The sequence below is a fragment of the Ambystoma mexicanum genome, chromosome 1p (genome assembly GCF_040938575.1).
Source record: "Ambystoma mexicanum isolate Mex_15411 chromosome 1p, UKY_AmexF1_1, whole genome shotgun sequence".
Classification (NCBI taxonomy): domain Eukaryota; kingdom Metazoa; phylum Chordata; class Amphibia; order Caudata; family Ambystomatidae; genus Ambystoma; species Ambystoma mexicanum.
This window is the reverse complement of record NC_090921.1, coordinates 681,819,823-681,843,771: the sequence shown is the minus strand read 5'-3', so window position 1 is coordinate 681,843,771 and position 23,949 is coordinate 681,819,823. Positions and strand designations below refer to the sequence as shown.

The 23,949-nt window shown below is 47.2% G+C and overlaps 1 protein-coding gene across 1 annotated transcript in view; it reads left to right on the top strand.

Annotated features, from left to right (window-relative positions):
• LOC138579446 (cortexin-3-like) overlaps nucleotides 1-12,628 on the top strand; it is a 73,340-nt gene extending 60,712 nt beyond the window's left edge. Inside the window, exon 2 of the mRNA XM_069649779.1 lies at nucleotides 2,557-12,628. Within this exon, the coding sequence (XP_069505880.1) occupies nucleotides 2,612-2,845 (234 nt within the window). The 5' untranslated portion in view covers nucleotides 2,557-2,611 and the 3' untranslated portion in view covers nucleotides 2,846-12,628. The remainder of the gene's footprint in view (nucleotides 1-2,556) is intronic.
• Nucleotides 12,629-23,949: the final 11,321 nt, after the last annotated feature.

Sequence of the window (23,949 nt, the reverse complement as noted above, 5' to 3'; positions counted from 1 at the left end):
CCTTTTATACAAAAAATACATCAGACATGACATCATACTCTGTGGCAAATAAGAAAAACCTATGAGGGGTTGTGATAGGCTCATGGGTAACATCTAAGTATACTTTCTATAAGGGGTGGGATTGTGAATGGATATCTACTGTCAGGTGGACAACTTATGCCTACCCCTAAAATATGTCATCTTCAACACTATTAACTACACGGTATATCATTGGTTCTCAAACTATAAGGCCCTTCGTTATATGGCCCTCTACAATTGGTTGGCACGCTCTGGAACATTCGGTTCACTTAGCAGCAAGTAAGCTCAAGCCCAGGTGCCAGGAGGTGGCCTTCACTTTACCTCCCCACCCAATTAGCCCAGCGTCTCTCATCACCCAAGCCTTCTGCCATGAAGATTGTCTTTGAACTTGGCCTTGCAAAGTATTCTTGTCTCTTGAAATATAAGGGAGTGCGAGCACGCACTATTGTGGTTCTAGGACTTCAAGCTCAACTCTATTTCTGTCCTTGGCTCACGTGACAACAGACCACGTTTTGGTCCATTTTACAGCATTTAAATGCCTTAAACTAATAAAACTTGGCACGCTTGGTGTTCTTTCTTTGCACCTTAACAAGGGATGATTCAGCTCCTCAAGTTCACCGCCTTTGAGAATAGATAACCGGCCTTGGCTGCTCCAACTTTTACATCAGGCTAAATTGCCTCTTCATGTGTATCCACAATCTCAGCTAATTCTTGCTGTGACACAGTTATCAGCCTTTCCTCTCCATCGGTCCCGGTTTACTAGATTTATGACACTGATGCCCAGTTTCTATACAATGCCGGCTCCTTGTGTTGCTGCATCTGTACAGTTATTGAATGACTTGCATTTTCTGCAGTGCGTCACGCAGGTGCAATCTTCTCTTCACATATGAAAGTTTACTCGATTCCTAACTTCGTCATCAGTTTCTATTAGGTCCATACTTTCTCTTCAACCAGTATTCTCGGTGCATCACACTCATCTCTCGTGACGTCACCAGCTCCTCTTTCACTCGTTTTCATATTCCTTCAGGGAGTTCCTCCCTCAGATTATCGTCTCTTCGGGATACATTTGATAGGGTTTTCTCCGTGGGTATCTTCTTTTGAATATTTGCCATGATACGGTCACAACTGCTGGTGTCAAGCATGGCACAATCTCAGGCTTCCAACATACAGGATGTAGGGGGGCGGCATTTCCTGCAGAGGCATGTAACTGCTCTTCTACAAAGCGCTAAGGGTGCTCTCCTCTGAAGATGCAGGGAAGGAAGCTGCCTGTTTCCTCCACTGATCCCTTACTGGAGGGGTGGGCCCATCCCAGATAGACGCCACGGAGGAGCAATGCTTGGGGCCTTTGTTATCATGGCCAAGGCATGCTTCTTCTTCTTCTTCTTCTTCTTGGGGAAGTGTAATTGCTTCTCTAAGGACACGGGTACGGCTCACCTGCCCGTGCAGCTGAGAATGTGCTTTGGTGGACTCTGAATGGTGGGCCACAGGTTTCTTGGATTTGTGTCTCCTGTGCTTCCAGTGTTTGTGAACTGCAGCCTCCGCCCACAAAGGGCAGGTTGCACCACTCGCATACGGTGCTAGGCTCCTCCTTCCTTAGTTTATTTGTTTTTACTCTCTGCCCAAAGGACAGATCACAGGCAAATGGGGAAGAAGAACCCAGAGGGGCCTCAGTGAAATGCCCCACTTGTGCTGCCTTTTTAGATTATGCAGGCTAGGTCCAGCAACAGAGCCATTCCTGGCCACTGAACTTTGTCTGTAAAAATAATCAAAGGTCTTGAGGACCTCAATTTCAGAAATCACAGACGGGGCTGCAAACCTTGCTCCGAAACAGGGATCTGCAGATGGATGTCCAAATCACATCTGGAATTTGGGCTCCATGGCATCTCGGAGGGTCTGAAAAAAGCAATGCATTCACCCTTTTCCTCCTCATAAAGGCAAGAGGAGCAGCATTATTTAAGGCCAAGCCTGTTCTTGAGGGCGCGAGCTGAGAGATTTTGAGATTCCTCTAGAGAAATGAACAGAGCACCCCTGGCATCATTTTAAACTAGGCTGCTGAGGCATAAATGGCTAGCAAAGGACCTGTGGTGGATAAGAGGGTAAGAACCCTTGTGTGATAAGTCACACATTCAGGAAGAGACCTGCAGCTCTGCAAGCAGTATCTCCTCTGGGCGAGAGGACATTCAGGGATCTGGGTATGGAAGCTGCCGAAGGTAGGGGACCAGTGTGCGAGCGCAGCTGCGCATGCGCACAGGCATCCGCCGCTTTTTATGCACTTTTTGAGAAATGCTCTGACCTTATACACAAGACCATCCTTTATACATGCTATGTTGTCTTGAGGCACGGGAATTGTAACAGACAGAGGTAGAAAGAGGTACAACACGCTAGCAGCAGGGTGCATTGCAAGTGATGTACGTTTATGTATAAAATATAAAATAAAATGCCATTATAAAATGAAATATTATTGGTCCACACTGAAGACTAAACCTCCTTAGCATCCCTCGTCATGCTGGTGTCATTAATGGGTTGTTTTTGTTTCAGGTGTCCACTGAGGAAGGCGCTCGTCCGCCTGAGAAACATTACCCAGGGGACAGTCATGACGGAAGACATCTTTAGCACCACCTTCTCCTCCGCCGGGGCCACTCTGCCCGTCGCCTCCTTGACCCTGGAGCAGAAAGCTGCCTTTGTGTTTGTCTTCTTCCTCTTCATCTTCTTGGGACTCCTCATCGTCCGCTGCTTCCGGATTCTGCTGGACCCCTACCGCAGCATGCCCTCTTCCACCTGGACAGACTACATGGAGAAGGACACCTTGGACTATCGCCTGGCTTGAGAAGATCCCATCTCTGCCCCCACCCCTAGCAGTCACAGAAGAGTAGGTCAAAAGCGCACGCAGTGGCAGTCAGCTCCCAGAGAGCAGGGGGAATTTACCCACCAATCTACTGCATAAGGGGTTATTTACCCATCAATGTCCCACAAACAGCAACCAGAGGAATGAGTGCCTCAACCGCCAAAGTGCTGGGAGCTTTTACACATCAGCCTGGCAATTTACCAATCAGCCTCACGCAAACCTTTACCAAAACGCCTTGTGGACGTGGGGGCATCTGCCTGTGAGGTCTCATCAGCCTCCCATGCTACTGTGCCTAACACGCTGCCCACGTGGAGCACAGGGTTTCTGTTCACTCATGACTGTATCTGACAGAAACTAGACCGCTGATCAGTTTAATGGGTACCAGTGAGGCCTACTGAAGATGTCCGTGTCCAGGGCGCCTTGAATTGGTACTTTAATAGGGGTACGGTAATAGGTGGACGACATTCCAAAGAGCAAACGCACATTCTAAAAGATAGAAGGCACTGTGTAGGGCTCTAATACGGTGGCGGATGAAAGCGGAGCTTCAAAGTAGTACTCACACTTGGTGAACTGTTGAAGGGGAGGAGCTGCGTTACAGCCTTCAAGTGTACTTACAGTTGGTGGGCTGGGTGGTGAATTTACTTGGCCGGAAGGAATGTATTCAAACAGGAGCTGGAGGCTCTTTAAAAAAGCATGCAGCGAGTGGGAGGTTCTAGGCACTGATGTGGAGAGTGTGGGGGCAGAGAGCCATATGCCATATTTATGTTGATAGTAGGACGGCCTCAGCACGCAGAACACACCCATGCATACATGCCAACATCTGAGTGAGATTTGGAAAGAGAAAGACTTAAACGGTCCCATTGACTTATACTACAGTGAGGGATGTTTTAGGAGGAAAAAAGTACACATATCTTTAATAAACATTTTTGCATGTAAAATAAATAGGCTTCTCCATCATAGATCTGGCGGCATGCCATTGAAACACATGGAAAAGAGCACTGGAACGTCATCTGGTTGGATAGTGCTAGGGGCCTGGTGACTCTGAGCCTCACATTTTTGTAATTGACTAAGAAACAAAATGGCAGTCCCCCAATAGAACGTTTGGGCCCTCACCACCAAGTCTAGCTATGTCAATGGGCCTCGGAGTTTGGCAGAGTGTAAAATCTGCAAGTTTTCCACCGGGATTAACGATCTTATTTAAAGTTAGTATTACAACGCCTTTACATCGACTTCGTCCAGCGGAAAGCTGTGAGAAAATCCATCAGTCCTCATTGCCATGTATGGAGACCAGTGGATTATATGGCCGCTTTCCACCGGCAGGTTTCCGGTGCATTGCTAACTTTAAATAGGCTTGTTTCCTCTGTTGGAAAACCGTCGGATTTTACCATCTGCTGGCCTCTAAATGAGGCTCAATGAGAAACTCCTTTCAGCAAGTTTCATGTAGACATACATGGTTACTCACTTGCAGTGGCTAAGGCCAGGGTCGGACTGGGGCATAACATTCTCTCGGGCATCAATGGAGTAGTGGCCCACAGTTGCAAATGGCCATTCATTCCTTTTGTGACAACAAATTCAGTAAAACTGGTCAAAACCAATAGCCGCATGGTGAAGTAACTTATCAAACTGGTCCACATGGGCCAAAAAAGTGGCCCACTTAGACCCCAAAAAGTGGCCCACTTTGACCCCAAAAAGTGGCCAATACTAGCATTTTGGTTCAGGTATTGCCCTATTGCATCATAGGCCAGTCCGAGCATGGCTAAGACTAACACCCGCTGAGTGCCAAAGAGCCATCATGCTATGCTGGTAGGCGGGTCACATTGTGTGGTGAGACAGTATGGCCCTGTATCCGTGCAATCGTCCCCAACGCATACCCACAACACATTTCATCTGGACACACAGAAACCTAGACACTGAAATAATTGGACACATGGACATAAAAGATGCCACAGCTTGGCATTACAAAGGGGGCTCCAACCAGCCCGCGATTAGAGGCTCAAAATATTTCCTTTTGCACTTCTAGCTCTAGTATGCCCTGGCAGCCCATCAACCATTAGGAGGCCAAAACTGAACACCTGATTACCTGTCTTAGAAAACGTTGGTGCCACCAGGAGCCTTAGCTGTGAATCCCTGTCCCCTTTTTGTGGGAATTAGACGAGTTACACAACTGAGCTCTAGCTAATTCGTACGGAAGTTGATGATTAAAAATTTCTGCGCGCAGCTAAGCAAAGCGGCCAGGTGATGCGCGACAGCCCCATATATAGAATGAGGTCTCCATGCTTTCATCAGTAAATCGGAGCAATGGGGCAGGTGGGGAGAGCCTACAACGTGTATGGTCACTGGAAAATCATCCTGAGGAGGCATGGGCCGACGTTCACTCACATGGCAGAGAGACGAGTTCTTGATGCACATGAGGAAAAGTCAAGTCCTTTTTTGAGAGTCACCTTGTGACTCATTCAACACTACAGATAGGAGAGGAATGGCCATCTGATTACAATGCTGGCCCATATTTCCCACTCTTTATTGCAAGGAACTCGGTAACAACCTCTTTACCTGCGGTGTAGCAACACTACTACTGGCCTCTACTTCAGAAAAACGCAGTCGACTCTATAGCAGGTCTTCATGTTCTCAAATTCTATAGCAGTGAGGAGTGGGCTGCCATCTCTTCATAAAGCACTTATTAGTACTAAGTACGATTAAAAACCTAGTCCCCTTTATTGTCAACAAGACCCTAAATGGCCCAGGTACTGTACTGTAGAGAAAAATGTGTACGTAAATTAGGGTGGCCAACTGTCCCGGAATTCGGGGGATTGTCCCGCAATTAGGGACTCCGTCCCGCCGTTTGCAGAGTGGCTGTGCGGGACGCAGGTTGTCCCAACTTTCGTCAGGACAACCTGCCTCCAGCACAGCCACTCTGCAAACTGAAGTGGCCATGGACACAGCATGGCGCTGCCGCCTGCTGCTTTCTTTCTCTCGGTGGATCTGCAGCCCTGGATCCTTTTGAGCCTCCAGGTCGAGCTGTAACGCTCTGACACCTGGTTTAATTGAAATGCTAATGCTTTGTTCCTGGGGTCGTGATGGTCATGTTTCACGTTAAAAAACGTGGCCATCACCTCCCAAGGACAAACCATTTGCATTCCAATTTAGCCAGGTATTAAGAGCCATTAAAAAAAAAATGTATTTCAAAAGGGGCGGGTCAAACGTGAATGACGTTGTGACATCATCACCACCTTGTGGGCAAGTGTCCCGTGAAAGACTATCAAAGAGTTGGCCACCCTAACGTAAATGTGTTTAAAAGCAGGAAATGCTTGTTGGAATCCCTAAGAAACATGGCGACCTTGAACGAGGGTTGAGCTGCAGACATGCACTCATCAAGATGGCAGCTGCCCAAACGAAATTGGAAAAGATATAGAAAGGTTACTTCATTCCAGAATGCATTCCTGTGTTTATTTATAAGAGTGATTAAAGATTGTGAATGAGAACAGATTGCAGCGACATTTCAAATAGCAAGATAAACTGTGGCAACTTCTAACATACTTTGTATACAATGCAGCCACGTAAACTCAGGAGCCGCTTTAAAAAATACACCACCACATACAAACAATTTTAAAATAGTTACACATCCACTTCTGAGAACTAATTCATGTATATGTATGGCAAATACATTGGCATACGCTGTTCCAAATAGTGTACGAAATCGCCCTTCCAAAATGGCAACCACTTTTCGATGAGCTGCTTTCCCTTTAGTTTTTGCAGAACACCCACGCTCTGTGTTGACGTTCTGCTGGCTAAAGGGGGCCCATTGAAACTGCGGAACGGGCTCGCCGTGTCTCTGCCGAGATGACACGTTTTGATGACTAATACTCTGCGTACGTTATTTCAGCACCATTGCCCATGGTCACGGACACAGATCTCTGAGAAGGTGTGCGTACATGAGCCATTTAAGGTCTTGTTGAGTATAATGGTGCCTGAGTTTCGACTCCTACGTTAGCCTTTCTTGTGATTGCCAAAAGCAAAGTGATCTGTGGGGTCAGAACATCTTTTGTCCAAAACTGCCAGATAGCTCCTGAAATGTATTTCTTAGGGAACACGAAACTCAAGTCAACTATAACGAACTTCACTGGAAATATAGAGCTCCAGGGTCGTTGCTAGAGGGGGGCTAAGGGGGCTATAGCCCCTGGTCTTTCGGTTGTAGCCCCGGATAGAATCTCAGGAGCTACAGCCAAAAGGCTGGCTAGCCCCCAGTCCAAACAGTTTCGACATCAGCGTAGCCCCGGGTCTTTTCCAGACCTAGCAACACCCCTGTAGAGCTCCCCAAAATATGGAAGTTACAGCAAAACACTGCCTCTCACAGGAAATGGGACACGTCTTTAATAGAACCTGGGGCTATTCCCCACTTCTAGCAGCTATGACACACACATACACAGACACACAGCCATCCATTCTAGGTCACATGGCTACTCACGCCCACTTTCGATTAAATAAGCACATGCTATTCTTCAGGAAGTTGATCATCAAATCCCCTGGTCATCCGAGCGACTACGCATGCCAATCCTTGCATTCAGTCAATGTCCTTCATCGGAGAGAAAGTGGCTTTGCAGGTGTGTGGACCCCATTCATGACCCCCCTCCGTACCCCCCAACCTACTGCACAGATGGTGAAATGTTTGAGGTGCATCGACTACACTATTTAATAGAAGGGAAAAGACAATCCTGGCTCTTAGCTTCTGCCACCAATACTGCCCCCTCAGGAGGGGGCCTCAGGGGAAATGAAACAAGTATTGACAAAGGCAATGGTTTTGTCTGAGATCTAAGGCATTTGCCAGGTATTGGCATCATATCCCCAGGTACTCACACCAATTGCCAGCTGTTGCCACATATGCCCAGCGAGAACCATCATTAGTTTTTGACTCTGCTACTCACATCACATGGCATGTGTTGCCATCCATTAAAAGCCCAGGTGCAAACACCACCTGAGGTACTTGCACCATCTCAGATTCTTACACCATTGTCCAGAAAATGGCCAGACAGCACCGCAGCGCTGAACTACGTAATGCCAATTTTGGACTGCAGTTTCAGGTGCCATCCTGCCAACAGGGGCAATACTGAAATCTGTGACGTGCTGCTTTCATAACAGAAGGAATGCCGGTGATAACAGCCTAACAGGGAATAGCTTTTGAAATGGGTAGTTTTCAAGAAATCTTACGTTTTACCCTAGTTATTAAGTGGGCCTTCTATGAATGGTGCACATAGTATTTACTTCCCAAGATGGCCGCCTGCCATTTGGTTGCAAAATGTGGACTGCATGCAGACAAACACACAGTATATTGTATTATTGTGAAGTTCTCCCACTGCCGCTCCTTTCCAGATTAGTAAGTAAGGCGACCAGATAGCACAAAATGCGGAAAGGGGCAAAATCTAGCCATGATTGTGAGGTTCGCTCAAAAACATGTCCTTTTGAATAGTGCTTCGAAAGTGTGAAGCACTTGCGATTCCCCAGCTAGGAACTGCACGTGCATAGAAACAGTTTCATACTTTATGATGTGAAGGTTCTCCATGTCGCGGAGCATGCCAAACATGATATGATATGGCATTTATAACGCGCCTATACACAAGTGTTTCAAGGCATCAGTGCTGTGATGCTCACCAGGTAGATCAGCTCTTAACAAAACCAAAACACAACTATAGGGATCATTTTTTCAAAAATCATCAAAGACCATATGAAAGACGAGCTTTGTTGGAGGTTGGGGGCAGGGGGGGCGTGAACACTCATTTAAATCTATACTTTTAATACAAAGTGAACAGGAAATAGTGCCTCAAAAATATAGTGTCCAGAAACCATTGACCAGCAAGGGCATAGACTGTACCGACAGGGTCATGAGTTTTCACATTAAATTGTGTTTTTTGTGAAACACGAGAAGGATGGTTGTGTGCTTTATATTAAGACTGTATTGAACAGCTGCACACCCTCTGCTGCTGTGAAGAGCCTTGATGCTGTATTTGTAGTTTTTGAGATTTATGAAGCGCCTTCCTCAAAGTAGATCAACTGGGACGGGGCGTGACCTGGCAACAAAGAGCAGCCGCATCCTCCCTTACTTTGCTGGTCTCTTATGTGGCAGTGACACAGTGTATGGAGCAGAGACCATTACACGTGCCCCGGTATCCCGCCGGTCATTCCCCCTGGGGGACTACCGTATCCCGGTATTACAGGACTATTACGGGTGGCAGCGACACCGGTAAATCCCAATTCCCATGGAGTCACATAGGACTCCATGGGATGGGGATGCCGCAATCCCCGGAACTGGTAATACCGGTGCCAGTGATTGCAGAAGTTGTCTGCCGGTAGTGGCCTGATCATTGCCTGCCAGTAGATCACAGCCGCCAGCGGCAGACTTGTACTTTGCCTTGCCTGGAAAGTGCCATCATACGCCATTACTGGCACCTTATTTCCAGAACGGCAAACTTGTAATGAGCCTTGTAATGAGCCCCCTTGAGTTGAAGTTTGCAGCAGGAGGAAGGGGCCACAGAGACGGACAGTTGCCGTACCACCTCAGCAAAGACACACGCCCTGCCAGCAACTCCTGCAGAGGCTTCCTTCCGCACACTTCCTCAATACCTCATGTTCAGAAAGGGCGGCAGCGTCTTCAAGAGGTCCATCCCTCTGGCGCCACTCATCCAGTTTGCCTTCACGCACTATATGGAAAAGAAACTGCAAGCCAAAGTGATGTATACTGACACAAATGCAGAAAGTCCGTAAACGGCATCATGTTTCCACCTCCCAGACATAATTATTAAAGCGTAGCCCACTACACATGTTTTTTACTCCACTATATATGATATAGTCGGCATTGGGTTTTCAGGAAAGGTCCACTTGTAGCTCTTCGGCTCTACAACGAAAATATGGGATTTATTTATTTGCACATTTGTAAAGCGCCCAAAGGCCGAAGGCAACTAGGTTCTAACACTTAAGGAAATGGTTACAAGTATTTTCAGGCTTAGATAACAAAGGCATTTACATAGAAGCAATGGCATTACCAAAGTCTGTTACGTTGCGAATCAAAGACATACATTCAGAAGATCGTTACAGTTACATTGGTTGAGTATACTTAGGGCCTCATTACACGGAAGGCGGTAAACCATGGTGCTATTAGCACCATGGTTGCCGCTGGTACCATAACGGTACCACCATGGAGAAAAGGGGAATTACCACCCCATTCCAAGGTTGGCGGGGCGGTAATTCCCCCTTTCTCCATGGCCCTTCCCCATTCCCATTTTTGCCCCAAAGGGCATTATGGGAATGGGGAAGGAGCTAATTACGGTACCGCAAATTGCGGTACCGTAATTAGCACCAAGATCCCTTTGCGGGACCCAACTTTAACGGCTGGTCTACACCAGGCGTTAAGGTCGGGTCCCGCAAAGGGACCTCGTAGTAAGGCGGTAAGGTTTAGCGGTCACCGGTACCCTTACCGGTGACCGTTAACCCTTACTGCCTTCCGTGTAATGAGGCCCTTAGAGTTTTTCGTAGTGGCTGTGGGGTCGTCCGCGTAGACGTTGATATATGAAGGGCCTAAGGTCTAAGATAAGAGGTCTGTACTAAATAGTAGGGTTTTTAAGTTTTTCCTGAACGGCAAGAATGAGGCTGGAATGGAGGGTCACACCTTAAGAATTCTCAGGCGCAAACCTATGGACTATGCGTATATCACCCGCATTCTAGGTTTGAAGAGAAGACTAATGTGATATGATATGATAGGTTATTTATAACGCGCTTAATACCCAGAGGTTTCTAAGCGCAGGCCTGGGGATCGAACCTGTGTGGCTCTGTGTCAACTTGCTTCCAAGTCGAGCATGTTGCCGCTGAGCTATCCTACCTATGCAACCAGGGCTGGAGGGATCGGTAGGCGGGTGGAAAGACTGTCCAACTGCTCCACAAACACGATGGGGCAATAAGTATCGGACCACTTTGAAAATACCTCATGCCACCTCAGCAGAACAATCTTGAAAATCTTCATAACTGCGCAAAAACCAAAGGATGTTCACCGGGTGTCTGGAAAGCGAGGCACACCACAAATACACAGGCAGTGCTTTCGCCATGACTCATGGCATGAGGTGGGGCCTACTCAGACAATGAGGAATAACTCCAAAGCACACATGGAATAACTCCAAAGCACACAAGGATTAACTCCAAAGCACACATGGAATAACTCCAAAGCACACATGGAATAACTCCAAAGCACACAGGGCTCCGTTCTTCTTAATCATGCCATCAGCCTGGGTAAGGTCAGACAATAAGGAACAACTTCCGACAAACAGCTCCTTTCCCCTGACTTAGGACATGCCATGGGATGGGGAAGGTTCAGACAATGAGGATAACCCCAAAAGCACATAAGAATTAACTCCAAACCACATAAGGCTTCTTTTTCTTAAATCATGACATGAGGCTTGGTAGAGTCAGACAATAAGGGACAACCTTTGACACATAGCTCCTCTCCTAGGCTCTGAACAGAGACTAGGGCCAAGGAGAAAGTCTGCCAGGCACAGCTCCTTTCTCCCAGTTCTGGGCTACATGAGTCAATAAGGATGTTCAAACCTTAACGCAGGAGGACGGTGAGCCAAGGCCACAACACCCAACAGTTACTGGATGCATATAGTACAGGCAAGAAACAGTAAACGTGCTGTGCCCTTACATGGATGCACATATATCTGCCAGAGCATTATTTTGGCCATAAAAGTTGGCTGTGACCTACTAGCCTGAACTAGATTGCCGAGTTTCCTAAGCACGCTCAAAGGCTCATATCCACCTGGACGCTCACGCATCACCCTCCTGAGGAGACGCAGCACACTTACCTAAAATTAGAGATGTGTGCCCTGGAAACCATTGTCCTCAAACACACTTATTGCATTTTCAGGAGCACCATGGTCTTTTGGCCCAGGAAGGGGATAGGACATTTTCAGGATTCTGTCTGGATAAAGCACCTGCCAGCTTCACTAATAGCAACACCATGGCCACCAGGGCTGGAGGGATAGATAGGCGGGTGGAAAGACGGTCCAACTGCTCCAAAAACACGATGGAGCAATACGCGTCGGACCACTTTGCTTGTTATAAGCACACCACACAATTGCGTGCTTCTTTTGAAAGTTCCTCTTCCCCCTCAAACCTTAGGTTGTATAAATAAAACTCAGTTTAAAAAATGCCTATTATTGAGTGCATTAGAAGACATACATTCCAACATACAATCAACACACCACAACCCGAAACTGCGCTCAGACATGTGTTGCCCTGTGACAAAGACTGAGCTGTGAGACTGATGCCGCTTAGGCTTAGGCAAATACCAGTCCTAGTGCCTGCTCCAATCGGCTTTCCTCCTTGTTGCACACTTTGTGAGGGCCTTAAGTAGCAGCGGCAGTACCCCCTGTTCAGTGTAAACAGTTGCTGCTTTTTGGAGGGTGAAGGAGGGGTGGGGTACCGTGCCTTTCAAGCCTGGTGTCCCAGGTGTCACACAAAGATGGACAAGAAAGTTTCCTTCTTTGGAGCCATTCACAGAGATATTATTGTGGAAACAGTTTGCAGTCAATGGTCACATATTGCGAAAAGTGAATACCCAGGAAGGTCACAATTTTTGTCAACGCAGGCCTTACTCACAGTAATACTTGGCAACATTCCGTAGCTGTAGGTGGGTTTTTTGTTTTTATTGGGAGGAAATGTATGCAAAAATTGTGTGAACCTTTTTATTTATATGTATTGGTGTAAAAGCTGCTTTTAAAAATGTTTGCAAAATGGCGGCTCCTTGTGTTTTATTCTGGGCATGGATGAGACCTTACTGAATTTGGGGGAGCGAGAACAAACACAGCGTACTCCCTCAAAAGAAAGCACCAGTAGTCCCCTCAAACTACCAGACCCTCAAAATTAAGCAAAGGCCAGAAGCGAACAGACGCATACACGGAAAAAATACAGTACCCATACAAAGCAATGCTCTCTTTTTTTGCTCAGATCCTTTTCTTTCTCTCCCACTGCTCTTTAGCCTAATCCTAACATCTCCCCCACCCCATCACTTCCATTGTTCCAAACATAAAACCTTTGACCTCTTTACTTACTTTCACTATTATTCAGGGGACTATCCAGCTTATACTGGCCACATCTCCATTAATGGGCCTATATCTGGGTGTCAGCTTTGCAGTAAACTCATTGGTATTGTGACAGATTTCTAATTCAAACCTGCCTGTCCCTTTTAATTGCCAAGGGTATAAACTCCCCAGATTACGATTCGTCTTGCCCCAGGCTCCATATATGGAGCAAATGCCCCTTCCCCACGGCCACCTCCATAGAGCCCTGGCCCGCCCTACATCAGAGACATTAGAGAAAGGCATGTCCACGAGGCAAAAAACCCCATTGCATTACAGGAAAATGTGGACGCGGCTTCGGAGAAGCTAGTTTAAAGCACTACATAGCGCACCATACAGCTCTGCAGTGTTACCAAGTAACACAGATGCCGGAAGAGCATGAAAGGAGAGATGTAATATAGCAGTGAAGAGCACAGCATTCACAGAGGGAACGACACAACTAGATTTAGTTATCCAAAGTGTGTGGACACTTATTAGCTGTGAAGCTGTCCTGTGCACGAATGTTCATTAGCCACATTATACCACAATTGAAACTAAAGATGGTGCAGGGAGACAGTATATTGCACAATCGTTCATCAACCACACACATAAAATTGCCACGAGCCAGAGACTGCAAGTTCCATCTGAAAGTTTCCTATTTATGCCTGGGAAACCGGTCATTTCCTGGGTGGAATGGAAGCAATATTGGGCAAATGACTAAAGTGTGGTTGAGCATGATGGTCTAACAGCAAAGAATAAGAGGTTGCTAGACCTGTAGACCTGGGCCAAGAAGGGCAAAGAAACTTCGGCGAGATACCGCTGCTCATGGAAGAGCAAGGAGCAGGACACATGAATCTATCTGAGCAAGTGTTGAACCGTTAGATGAATACTATCTATCAAAGACCAATAAACATATTCCTCTTTTATGCTAGGCAACAAAAACCTATAGTAGAAGAATATATATCAGAGCTCCTTAACTTGGCTATCTTTTGCAATTTTCGGAATAGACATAGACGAGTTGATAAGGGGCCAAATCATCACACACACCAATAGCTTAACAATACAGGAGCGACTGTGAGTGTGGAAACCCCACACTGGAAAATATGGTATAAATTGCAAAGAAAGTCTGGTCTGGAACATATGGCTCTGTGCTCCAATCATGAAAGAAAAGAAATATGTTGCTGACAACACAAGAGCTGGTGGAGGAAGACGTGTTCCCAGAATGATTCAGCAATAAAATAAATTGCTTGGAGGGATATGCACACATAATTGTTATTAAACCTGAAGCTATTCCTGTTAGCTATTCAGTCAGGAATATCCATCTGGGTCTGAGAACAGTGGTGGAGAAGGAGCTGGAGCGACTAGAATGGCAGGGGTCATCAAACCCATAAAGTCTGCCGAATAGGTAAGTCCTATTGTAATGGCTCAAAAGAAGAGTGGAAAATAAGGGTTTGTGTGGACACTAGAGAAGTAAATAAAAACCTAATTGTGGACAAGCATCCATATCCGGGATTGCCGACATGTTGAACCGCATCCATGACACCTATGTATTTACCATGCTTGATTTGTCACCAGTGTATCATCAAACTCCCTTAACCAAAGAAAGTAAACAAGTGACCTCATTTTTTTTTTTTATTTGGTTTTATGAGGTTTTAAACACAGAAAATGTATAACGTACATTTGGTATTCGGGCCAGTTTACAACCACACAATTCCAATTCTTACCTCCCCTGCCAAATGAAATATAACCAACCACTGTAGTTTCAAACTCCCGCTCCCCCCTCCCTCGACCCTCCAGGACAAGATTCCTTCTCTTCTGTTAATACATTCTCATGTTATTAAGTTTATGTCGTACAAGGATCACATTTCAATGTACTCATTCACTATAACAAAACAAATTGTTTTGGCTGCAGTGACAACTTGTCTCACGGATTGCCGGGCTCGCACCGCTCATCGTTCATAAGGTATATTTCAAGTGTTGTTCTCTCCTTCATATCTTCTGTGTTGAGCACCACATGGAGTTTGGGGTGTACTCGTTCACAAAGTCATTCCATAAAGCCTCATTTTGAGCCACCTTACCATGAAGGGCTGCAGTGATCCTTTCCATTGTATAAATGTTCGTGGCAACTCCAATCCACTCTCTCTTAATGGTGAGTCGGCTTGCCTTCCAGTTGATAACCAAGCAAGCTTGTGCAGCAAGGAGTAAGGGGGCTATAATTCCATTCACTTTGAGTACTTCATCCTCACCTTCTTCTAAGCCAAACAATATCAGGAGAGGCGTGACCTCTCAGGAGATCCCGTCTACCTGCTTGATCCAGCCTAGAACTTTGTTCCAAAATACCTGAACCCAGGGACATTCCCACCACATGTGCCAATAATTAGCTCTCTCCCTGCATGATAACCAGCACAACAGACTCGTAGCCTGATACTTTTTCGACAGCCTGTAGAGGTCATATTGCCATCTGTGAAGCAACTTGATGGCATGTGTTTTGTATTGATCTGCGATCGACACCTGTGCGGCACCTTTACACATCTTTACCCATGTACTTTCATCAAGCTCTCTACCGAGATCCTGCTCCAACCTATGCTTGAGTTTAGTAGTAGATCTCCTCCCGTTGTCCAGCAGAGCCCTATACATACTCGTGATCATACCCGTGTTTTCGGTCACTGTATCCAGCAGTTTCTCAAATGGCGTGATTTCTCTCTGTACTTTCATTCGCCATTTTTCTCTGGAGAGAACACCCTTAAGTCTCAGATAGAGGAAGACCGGGATTGGGCGAATTCCAAGTGCCTCCTCCAGTTCTGGGATTGTAAGAAAGACACTGCCTCACCACAGTTGTCCCACCCTCTCCAGGCCTGCATCGTACCATGGTTGATATTGTGAATGCTCAGGTATCTCCTCACGTACCCCTGGGGCCCATATGTGACTCAGAGGAGAAGGCCATGTGGTAACCCCCTTCATGTCCACCCCATGCCTCCATATGTCCCATATTGTGCCAAGAATGGGGTGGTCCCAGAGCCTACGAAGGAGTTTCAATCTGGGGACCCACAGCCATTCCGAAATAGAGACAGGAGCCAGATTGTAATTGTCGAGGTGAACCCATTGTAGGTCCTTTCTCCCTCTCAGGTGGCGAATCAACATTTTTAATTGTGCTGCTTGATTATATAACTTTAAGCCTGGGAGTCCCACCCCTCTATTATCTTTGGGCAGAATGAGTGCTTCGTACAGGATTCTTGCCTTCTTCCCCTGCCAATTTCCAGAATTTCAGGATGGCACCTTTTATCTCTGAATAATACCTCTGGCAGCCTCATGGGGAGCACTTGGAATGGGTATAGAAATCGAGGGAGGCATACCATTTCAATTGCGTAAGCCTCCCCATCCAGGAGATTGTGAGCTTCCGCCATTTCGCCAAGTCTGCGTGAAACGAGGTAAGGATGTGGGGAAGTTTGCTGCATACATATCTTCCATATTCCTCGTCAGGTTGATCCCCAAGTAGTGTAGGGTGGATCCCCCCAACTAAAGTACTAGCTGAGAGAATTTGATGGAGTTCTTGGGGGCAAGTGTCTGTAATGGAAACAGTATAGATTTGGACCTATTGATTTTAAAGCCTGAAAATGCTCTGTATGTTTCTATCAGGTGAATGGCTCTAGGTATTGATGTCATGGGGTTTGTTACATGGAGTTAGAGGTCATCAGCGTAGAGGGCTACTTTATATTCCTTTCCATCTACTTTGAGACCTTCTACCTGACCATCAGCTCTAAGCATTAGGGCGAGCGGCTCGAGGGAGAGAGGGAACAGTATTGCCGAGAGGGGGCAGCCATGTCTCGTGCCTCTCCCCAGGTTGAACCATCTAGAGTATTCTGAGTTAACCATGACAGATGCCTGGGGGGACGTATAAACCGCCTTAACCCCTTTTCTAAAAGTAGGGCCCATTCCAACTTTACATAAGACTGCGTCCAAGAAGTCCCACGCTATCATGTCAAACGCTTTCCCTCCAGGAGTGCGTTCGCTTTATTCGCCTTTTTCATAATGTTTTTGTCTAAGAAACTGGAGCTTGAGTATAACCAACCCCTCCTCCAATTGTCAGAGTTCCTCCCTCTTCTGTACCGCCTCTGCAATTCTCTCTGCCCTCCCATCTCTAGAGTTCTGCGCCGCAACATCTAGTTGTGCAATTTCCCGCCTCAGTTTGTTCTCAACCAGGGTCCTCTCTCTTTTCTTGTCATCCCCCTCCTTGATCAGAATGCCTCGCCATGTTGCCTTCCCTGCTTCCCACACCGTTCTTTTGGATGCCCCCATGTATCATTTGTTCTGAAATATTCTTTAATCTAGTCTGCCATGTGCTCTCGGAAGACGCAGTCTTTCCACAGTGTCTCATTGCAGCGCCACTTCAGACTCCTATGGGGCAGCGCAAGGAGACTCATTTTAGTGGTGACCATTTTGTGGTCAGACCATGAAATCGGTATAATCTCTGCAGGATTGTGTGAGGCCACAAACACCTCTGAGAGATATAAGTAATCTATTCTGGTGAATGTAGAGTATGGTGCCGAGTAGAAAGTGAACTCTGCTTGATTAGGATGGAAATGTCGCCAAATGTCCAACAACCCGTACAGCTTCATCATTTCCACCACCTCTGTGTGGCCACCATTGGCCGGTTCAGATGCCCCCGGATTGCTAACCTGTCTATTGAGTGTAGGGTCAGCCCATATATTGAAGTCGCTACCCAGAATTATCTGCCCCGCAGCTTCAAACATGATTTTCAGGACTATGCGTTGGAGGAAGCAAGATTGCCCAGTATTGGGAGCGTAAAGTGTTGCAAGAGTAAGAGTGGTATTGCATACCCTACCAACCACTACAATGGCCCTTCCCTCTACGTCAGACCATGTTTTAGTGACCTAAAAGTTGAATCCCTTTTTCACAAGTATACCCACTCCGGCTTTCCGCAGAGGGCCAGAGTCCCAGTGTTCCGATCCCACCCGAGAGTACAGGACCCTATGCTCCTCTCCCTGCGCGTACTTGGTTTCCTGAAGGAAGAGTAGACCTAGGTTCGCCCTCTTAAATTCTCTAGTGACCAATGATCGTATGGTAGGGGAATTGAGTCACTTCACATTAAGTGTGCCAGCCCTAAGGAATCCAGAACTATCAGATGTAGAGTCTGTTGCCATAGCCATTTCTACCACCTGTTTGCTCATGTTGTGGCCTCATACAACCTCTTTCTAAAGTATTCACAGTAACCTTGCATGTAACATTATGGAAACCAGGAACTGTCCCCCCCTTCCTTCTACCCATTGCAGCTTCCCCCCGCCCCCTTGCGGCATCCGACCTAACTGGGTTATTTTCACTGAGTCAGTTCCGGACCACACGTGATGACCGTGCATCCCCCGGGCCCATCTCAGAACACCAATACAACCATTGAGCCCCCTCTTCCCCCGCTCGATACCACAGATATAATCGACTTTTTCATGGTCCTCATTGAAGCACCCCCAGCTTGACGAGGCCATCCCATAGTGGCAGGTAGTTCAGTGTTCCATGTCCGGGGACGCGTTCATTCTCCTAAACTTTCTGGATCCTGGTATCTTCCTCCGCTTTGGTCTTTTAATTTGCCATTCTCTATCCACATCCCTTCTTCCGTTCCGGTTTGGTTCCTCCTCCTGGTCCCCTAACAGGTCAGCCGTACAGGCGCGGATATCTCCCTCCAATTACAGCCCGATCGTGCTCCCTTCCCATTCAAATGTATGTGAAAAAGGGTTGCCCCAGCGGTATCGTACACCCTTTTCTTTGAACCATTTGGTGAGTGAGAGGCATTTCCTTCTTATGGCCAGCGTAAGAGAGGACAAATCTTGGTAAATCGAAATATTTGCTGCATCCAGATAGATCTGTGGGGAGCCTCTGGCCTTCTCGAGCACCCTAGCTTTGTCAGCGCAGTTGTGGAATCACATTAAAACCATTTTTGGCCCACCTGCGACGCCCCCAGCTCTGTGGATGCGGTCAATTTTCAGTTCATCTACAGACTCATCTTCGAATAGAAGTTTCATGAGCGTGTGTAGTGTTCTTTTCAGATCTAGCTCGGTTTCCCCATCTTTTTCTGGGATGCCAAAAATGCATATCTTGTTGCGTCGCTCCCGATTTTCCCAGTCGTTGACTTTCAGGCAGGATTCTTCTATCCTGGCTTCGATTTCTGCGATCCTCTGCTCCATTTGGGATTCCAGCGTGCCAAGGGAGGTCTGATTATTTCTGACTTCATCTAGCCTCTCTTCCATTTTGTCGATTCTCTGAGTTATTTTAACCACTTTCCCACCTATGTCAGCGCTCATGCTCTTCATTTCATTTAGTAGGTCACCTACGTCCGCCTTGGTTGCGGCTGCTTCTGCCCCTGAGGTCATTATTATGGGGACCGGGTGAGGGATAGTTTCAGCGCGATGTGGGGAGAATCTGTAAGGTGTAAGTTTCGCCCTAATGTCCATATACTCTTGAGCCAAGGCGTTTCAGAGGGAGGCTTCCAGTATGGGGTATAGAGGTCTTATGTAGCCCAGTCAATCACCTAGCCTCTGTCAAAGGAGAAGAGGGCACATGCCCCATGAGTGGCAGCCTTCTCGGTCGTGGGTGGGGGACGGAGACTGTGGAGTGAGCTGCCCTTCACAGAGGCACAGGGTAGAAAAGAAAGTCAGCTTTCCACAGGACCCAATCATCTTTCACCAAGGTCGTCTGTTAGTTGTAGATGGGGTGCCAAGTTCGGTGGTCTTTGAGAGGTGGATCACAGCGAGAGATCTTGGATGGTGAGTGAGTATGGATCTGAGGAGGGCACATGCCCTGTGCAACAGGGGCCCAACCCTCTAATTACAGGACGTGATGGGGACCAGGTTGAGTACGTATTGACGCTGGGGTTCAATCACTTTTCCCGAGATGTCGTTCCGTTTAATTTAGCAATGACGTGTCTGTTATGAATCTCCTGTGGCTGTGAGGGTCTGCAGACACTTCTCAGAGGAGGGCACTTTTTTGCTCAGGGATGTCTATCGCGCCCCTTTACTGTGCATAGATATTAGACGTACTTTGCGGGTGTGAGGGGGGCTGCCTGTGAATGCCGCCCGCGCTGGAACGAGTTGCTCACAGGGGTTTTCAGTTGTCTGTTTCCTCTTGTCACCTATCTCTCGTGAGTGATATAGAGAGCATTTCAGGGGGTTCCATGTGTTAGAATAGTGGGAAAAATGGCTGTGGACACAAAATATTGCCGCAAAAAGGTTGTGGTTTTGCTGCCGTAATCCATGTAAAGGATGCAGGGGACACCCAGCAACCCATGGACCCTTTATGCCATTTAAGAGGACATATTTGCTGCGATTCTATCACTGCATACCTTTCAGGGCTGCTGGGTCGGGCCCTCTATGTCTGCAGAGAATTCAGGTGTGTCCAGAATGACTCCAGGAATATGGACCGTGTCGAAGTACGTGAATTGAGCGTGAGGTGGAATTCCAAACCAATTTAGTCTCTGCTCTTCCCAAGCCACCCACAACACGTTTGACTTTTGATTGTCGTACAATATTCCCTTTGATTCCGTTGAACTCCTCAGAGGGCCACGTGTTGGCCAGTGAGCATTAGCAAAGTACAGCAGTCGTGGGCTGTAAGGCACCTACGTGGCCGGTATAGGCCGTCTCCATCCGTCCTGAAGGCCTAAGTGAGGTACGTGTCTCAGCAGGTTTGTGGTGTGATGATAACCTCATGTGGCCATTGGGCGTGTTATGCGTGAGCCCTGTAGTTAATTGTCCCTTCAAGCAATCACAACATCACGTGTGGGATGTAGTAATATTTCAGGGCCTGCAACACCTTCCTTACCTTTCTCTGTCACGTCCCGCTTCAAAGTCATGCTCCTGATTTCTGGACGCCAACCCATGGAGCGAGATATTGATGGTACTCGTTAGGAAAGGTTGCTGCGTGGGTCGTGCTGTATGGGGGGTGGGAACAAAAGGATGTCAAACCATTCCAAAACCGGGCCTGAGCGCCGGGTCCCCGTGGGGTGGGGAATCTCCAGGGGAGTGGAAGCCGTGACCGTGAACGGCGGCCGACAATCCACCACTTGCAAATGGCTCAAGAGGCAGATTAAGGCTGCAAGCTCCGTGAGTGCCCGATCTCGGGAAGCACCATCCAGGGAGTGCTGTGTCTTTTTCGGTTGTTCCCATGGGAAGTCAAGTCACGGTCACGGAAGGTGGTGGAACAAACCTCTCGTTATTACAGAGGGCAATGCAGCATTCTCTAGGTCATCACCGCTTTGATTGCGCTTCTGTGTACTGCAGCCAGAGCCATTTCAGCTGTGTTCATTTCAGGGGCCGGAGGGGCCAATTGTCTGCAATCTTTGCCGACAAGAGTCGGTCGCAAAGGGGGTGGCGTTGCCGATAGGCACTCCTCCTCAAAGTAGGCTCCTCCAACTCCTAACCCTGAGCGGCGATCAAGCTGCGGCGTACTGTTATGTCCGTACGTTGCAGGCCTGTTGCGTAGCTAATTATTGTAAGTTTACTTCTCACATATCTCTATGAAATGATGTCTGATTTTGATTGGATTTTCTCTCAGGACGTCGAGGCCACCCTTCGCGACCGGGTTCACACAGTTTCCATGACCGGGGAGGGACCCGTGGCTTTTTGGGACCTCAGGGCAGAGCTCACATGGAGGAGACGTACATCCGTGCACGCCCTGGTGGCCAGTAACTGACCTAATTTATAACACCATTTGGTCTATACCAATATCGGAATATGCCCTCTGGACTAGCAGCAGCAGTGTCCCACAGGGTTATGAGCGACGCCCCCAAAGGGATCCAAGGGACACTAGTATACCAAGATGGCATTTTGACACAGGAACGAGAAGCACATGACCACTAGTTGTATACTGTTCTGAGCAGGTTAAAAGACAAGGGCTTAACGACAGAACTTACTAAGGGTAGACTTAGTGCTTAGGATGTAGAATATTTAGGTCAAAAAATAACATCAAGGGGTGCAAGCCCAAAAAAGATGACATGAGGGGCATTAGGGATGTACCTAGGTCTACTAATTAAGATGAAGTGCAAGCTTCTTTAGGAATGGCTGCATCTTGGTGAGGATAATGCTGCATAAAGCCAATGTCCTTGTGAGTGACATTGGCAACCCGGTCCAAGATTCTGATTCCCCTGTCACTAAAGAAATATGGTGGAAGAAGCTTGAGGCAGGCCCACTATTGGTTCGGGTCAGGAAGTGGATGCAGGTCAGCTGGCTGAGGAAGGGGAACATCAGTGACAAGGATTTCCCCTAGTGGGAGGAAAGTGCCAGGCTATAATGCAAGTCTATGCATAAAAAGGGCACGCATACTCGTCCTTGGCACTTAAGGGGTTAAGGTCCAGTGATCGCTTGAGGGAGAAATGTTGTTATGCGGCCAGACACTAGTCATGCCCACAAAATTAAAGAACAAATTAATACAAAGGGCACACAAGGGACATTCTGGGCAACTAAACAGAAGATGCAAAGGGGGGTGGATACAGTTGTAGTGCGCATAATGAGAAAACGCTGGCCGTGTTCTAATTAGGACAAGATCAACAAACTGCAGAAACAAGTGTTGTGTACCAGTCCACCCCCGATGGGGAAGAAAAATGACTAGGCATTGATATATTAGGACTATGCTACGCATTGGGAGAAAGATCACAATTCGTAATTGTGATGGTTGACCTATTTTTAAAATGGCCAGAGGTAAAGGGTGTCAAATGCACCTCATGTAATGACATCATACAGTTCTTGGAACAAGTCTTCAGGAGAGAAGGGTACACCCTCCAGATAGCGAGTAATAATAGGACCCAGGTTAAGGGAAAGGAGGTGGCAGAGTATGCTTACATTTTTTTTAAAAAAATACAAAAAAAGAATCAAGTGAAAGTTCACCTCTTATCTAATGGGTTGGTAGATAGACTTAACAGAGTAATTGTGGGGGCTATCGAACAAGCAATAGGGAACCATCTGGATGTGTATGTGGTGCCCAGGGACTTAGTTTGGAATGTAAGATCAGCCCCCAATACATCCAAGGATGTTTCACCATTCTGCCTATTTCAGGGAAGGGACCTCAACACATAATTAACCAAGGAGGGTAAATACACTGCTAGTGGGGTACCGTGATGGACCAGGTTGTGAGGGGAAGGTTTTAACAAGCACAAGAGAGATACATTAGGTATCATTATAGGGGAGACCGAAGGCAGAGGCAGGATTGGTTTCCTGGGGAGTGGGTCAGAGGGAAGAAAGGCTGCGTTACATCCAACAGTGAATCCAAGGTCTCTGATACCAATAAGGTGGTTGAAGTTGTATCTAATGCTGTGAGGTTAGAGGATGGCTCTATTTGGAACTTGACTAGGATTGCTAAACACAAAGGTAGGTTAGGGAGAGAGTCAGACCTTTCGTCATCCAGACCAAAAAGACATTTGTGGATCTGGGGGAGAGGAACCCTGGCTGAGCACTTTATCCAAGGTTGTACTTGGGAGTGGGATCAACAGGGAAGGACATGGTAACCATATGACTTCAGCTTAAGCCCCATTTATGAATCAAACCAGAGCCATGCAAAGCATGAGTATGCCGGCTAAGAATCACGCCTATGACTAGTCCTGAGCGTATGCTCCCATGCTGTGAGGTTCTCGTTGTTGTGTTGTTTCACTTCAATCATTTTAATGTGCTCCTGCCCCACCCTTTCTACCTTTTTCTTTCTGTAGTTTACTTTTCTGTTCTAATCCAATGCATTTATTCTCTCCTCTATGTCCTGGTGGGAGAAGTGAGTCTCAAGCTGGCACGGCCGAATTCCATCAAGGCATCTGGCATTTGTGGCTCAGGCTTCCTGAGAGGAGAGTGGCGGTGGGGAGAAGCAGAAAGAAAGTGGGGTCCTGTTGTAAGAATAAACGTACATGCGCTTGCAGTCGGTGTGTGTTTCATGATTAATGTGACAGTTTCCATGCCCATTCGCTCCATTCTGGGCCTAAAAACTGTCTGGGGACTGCAATGTACCCTG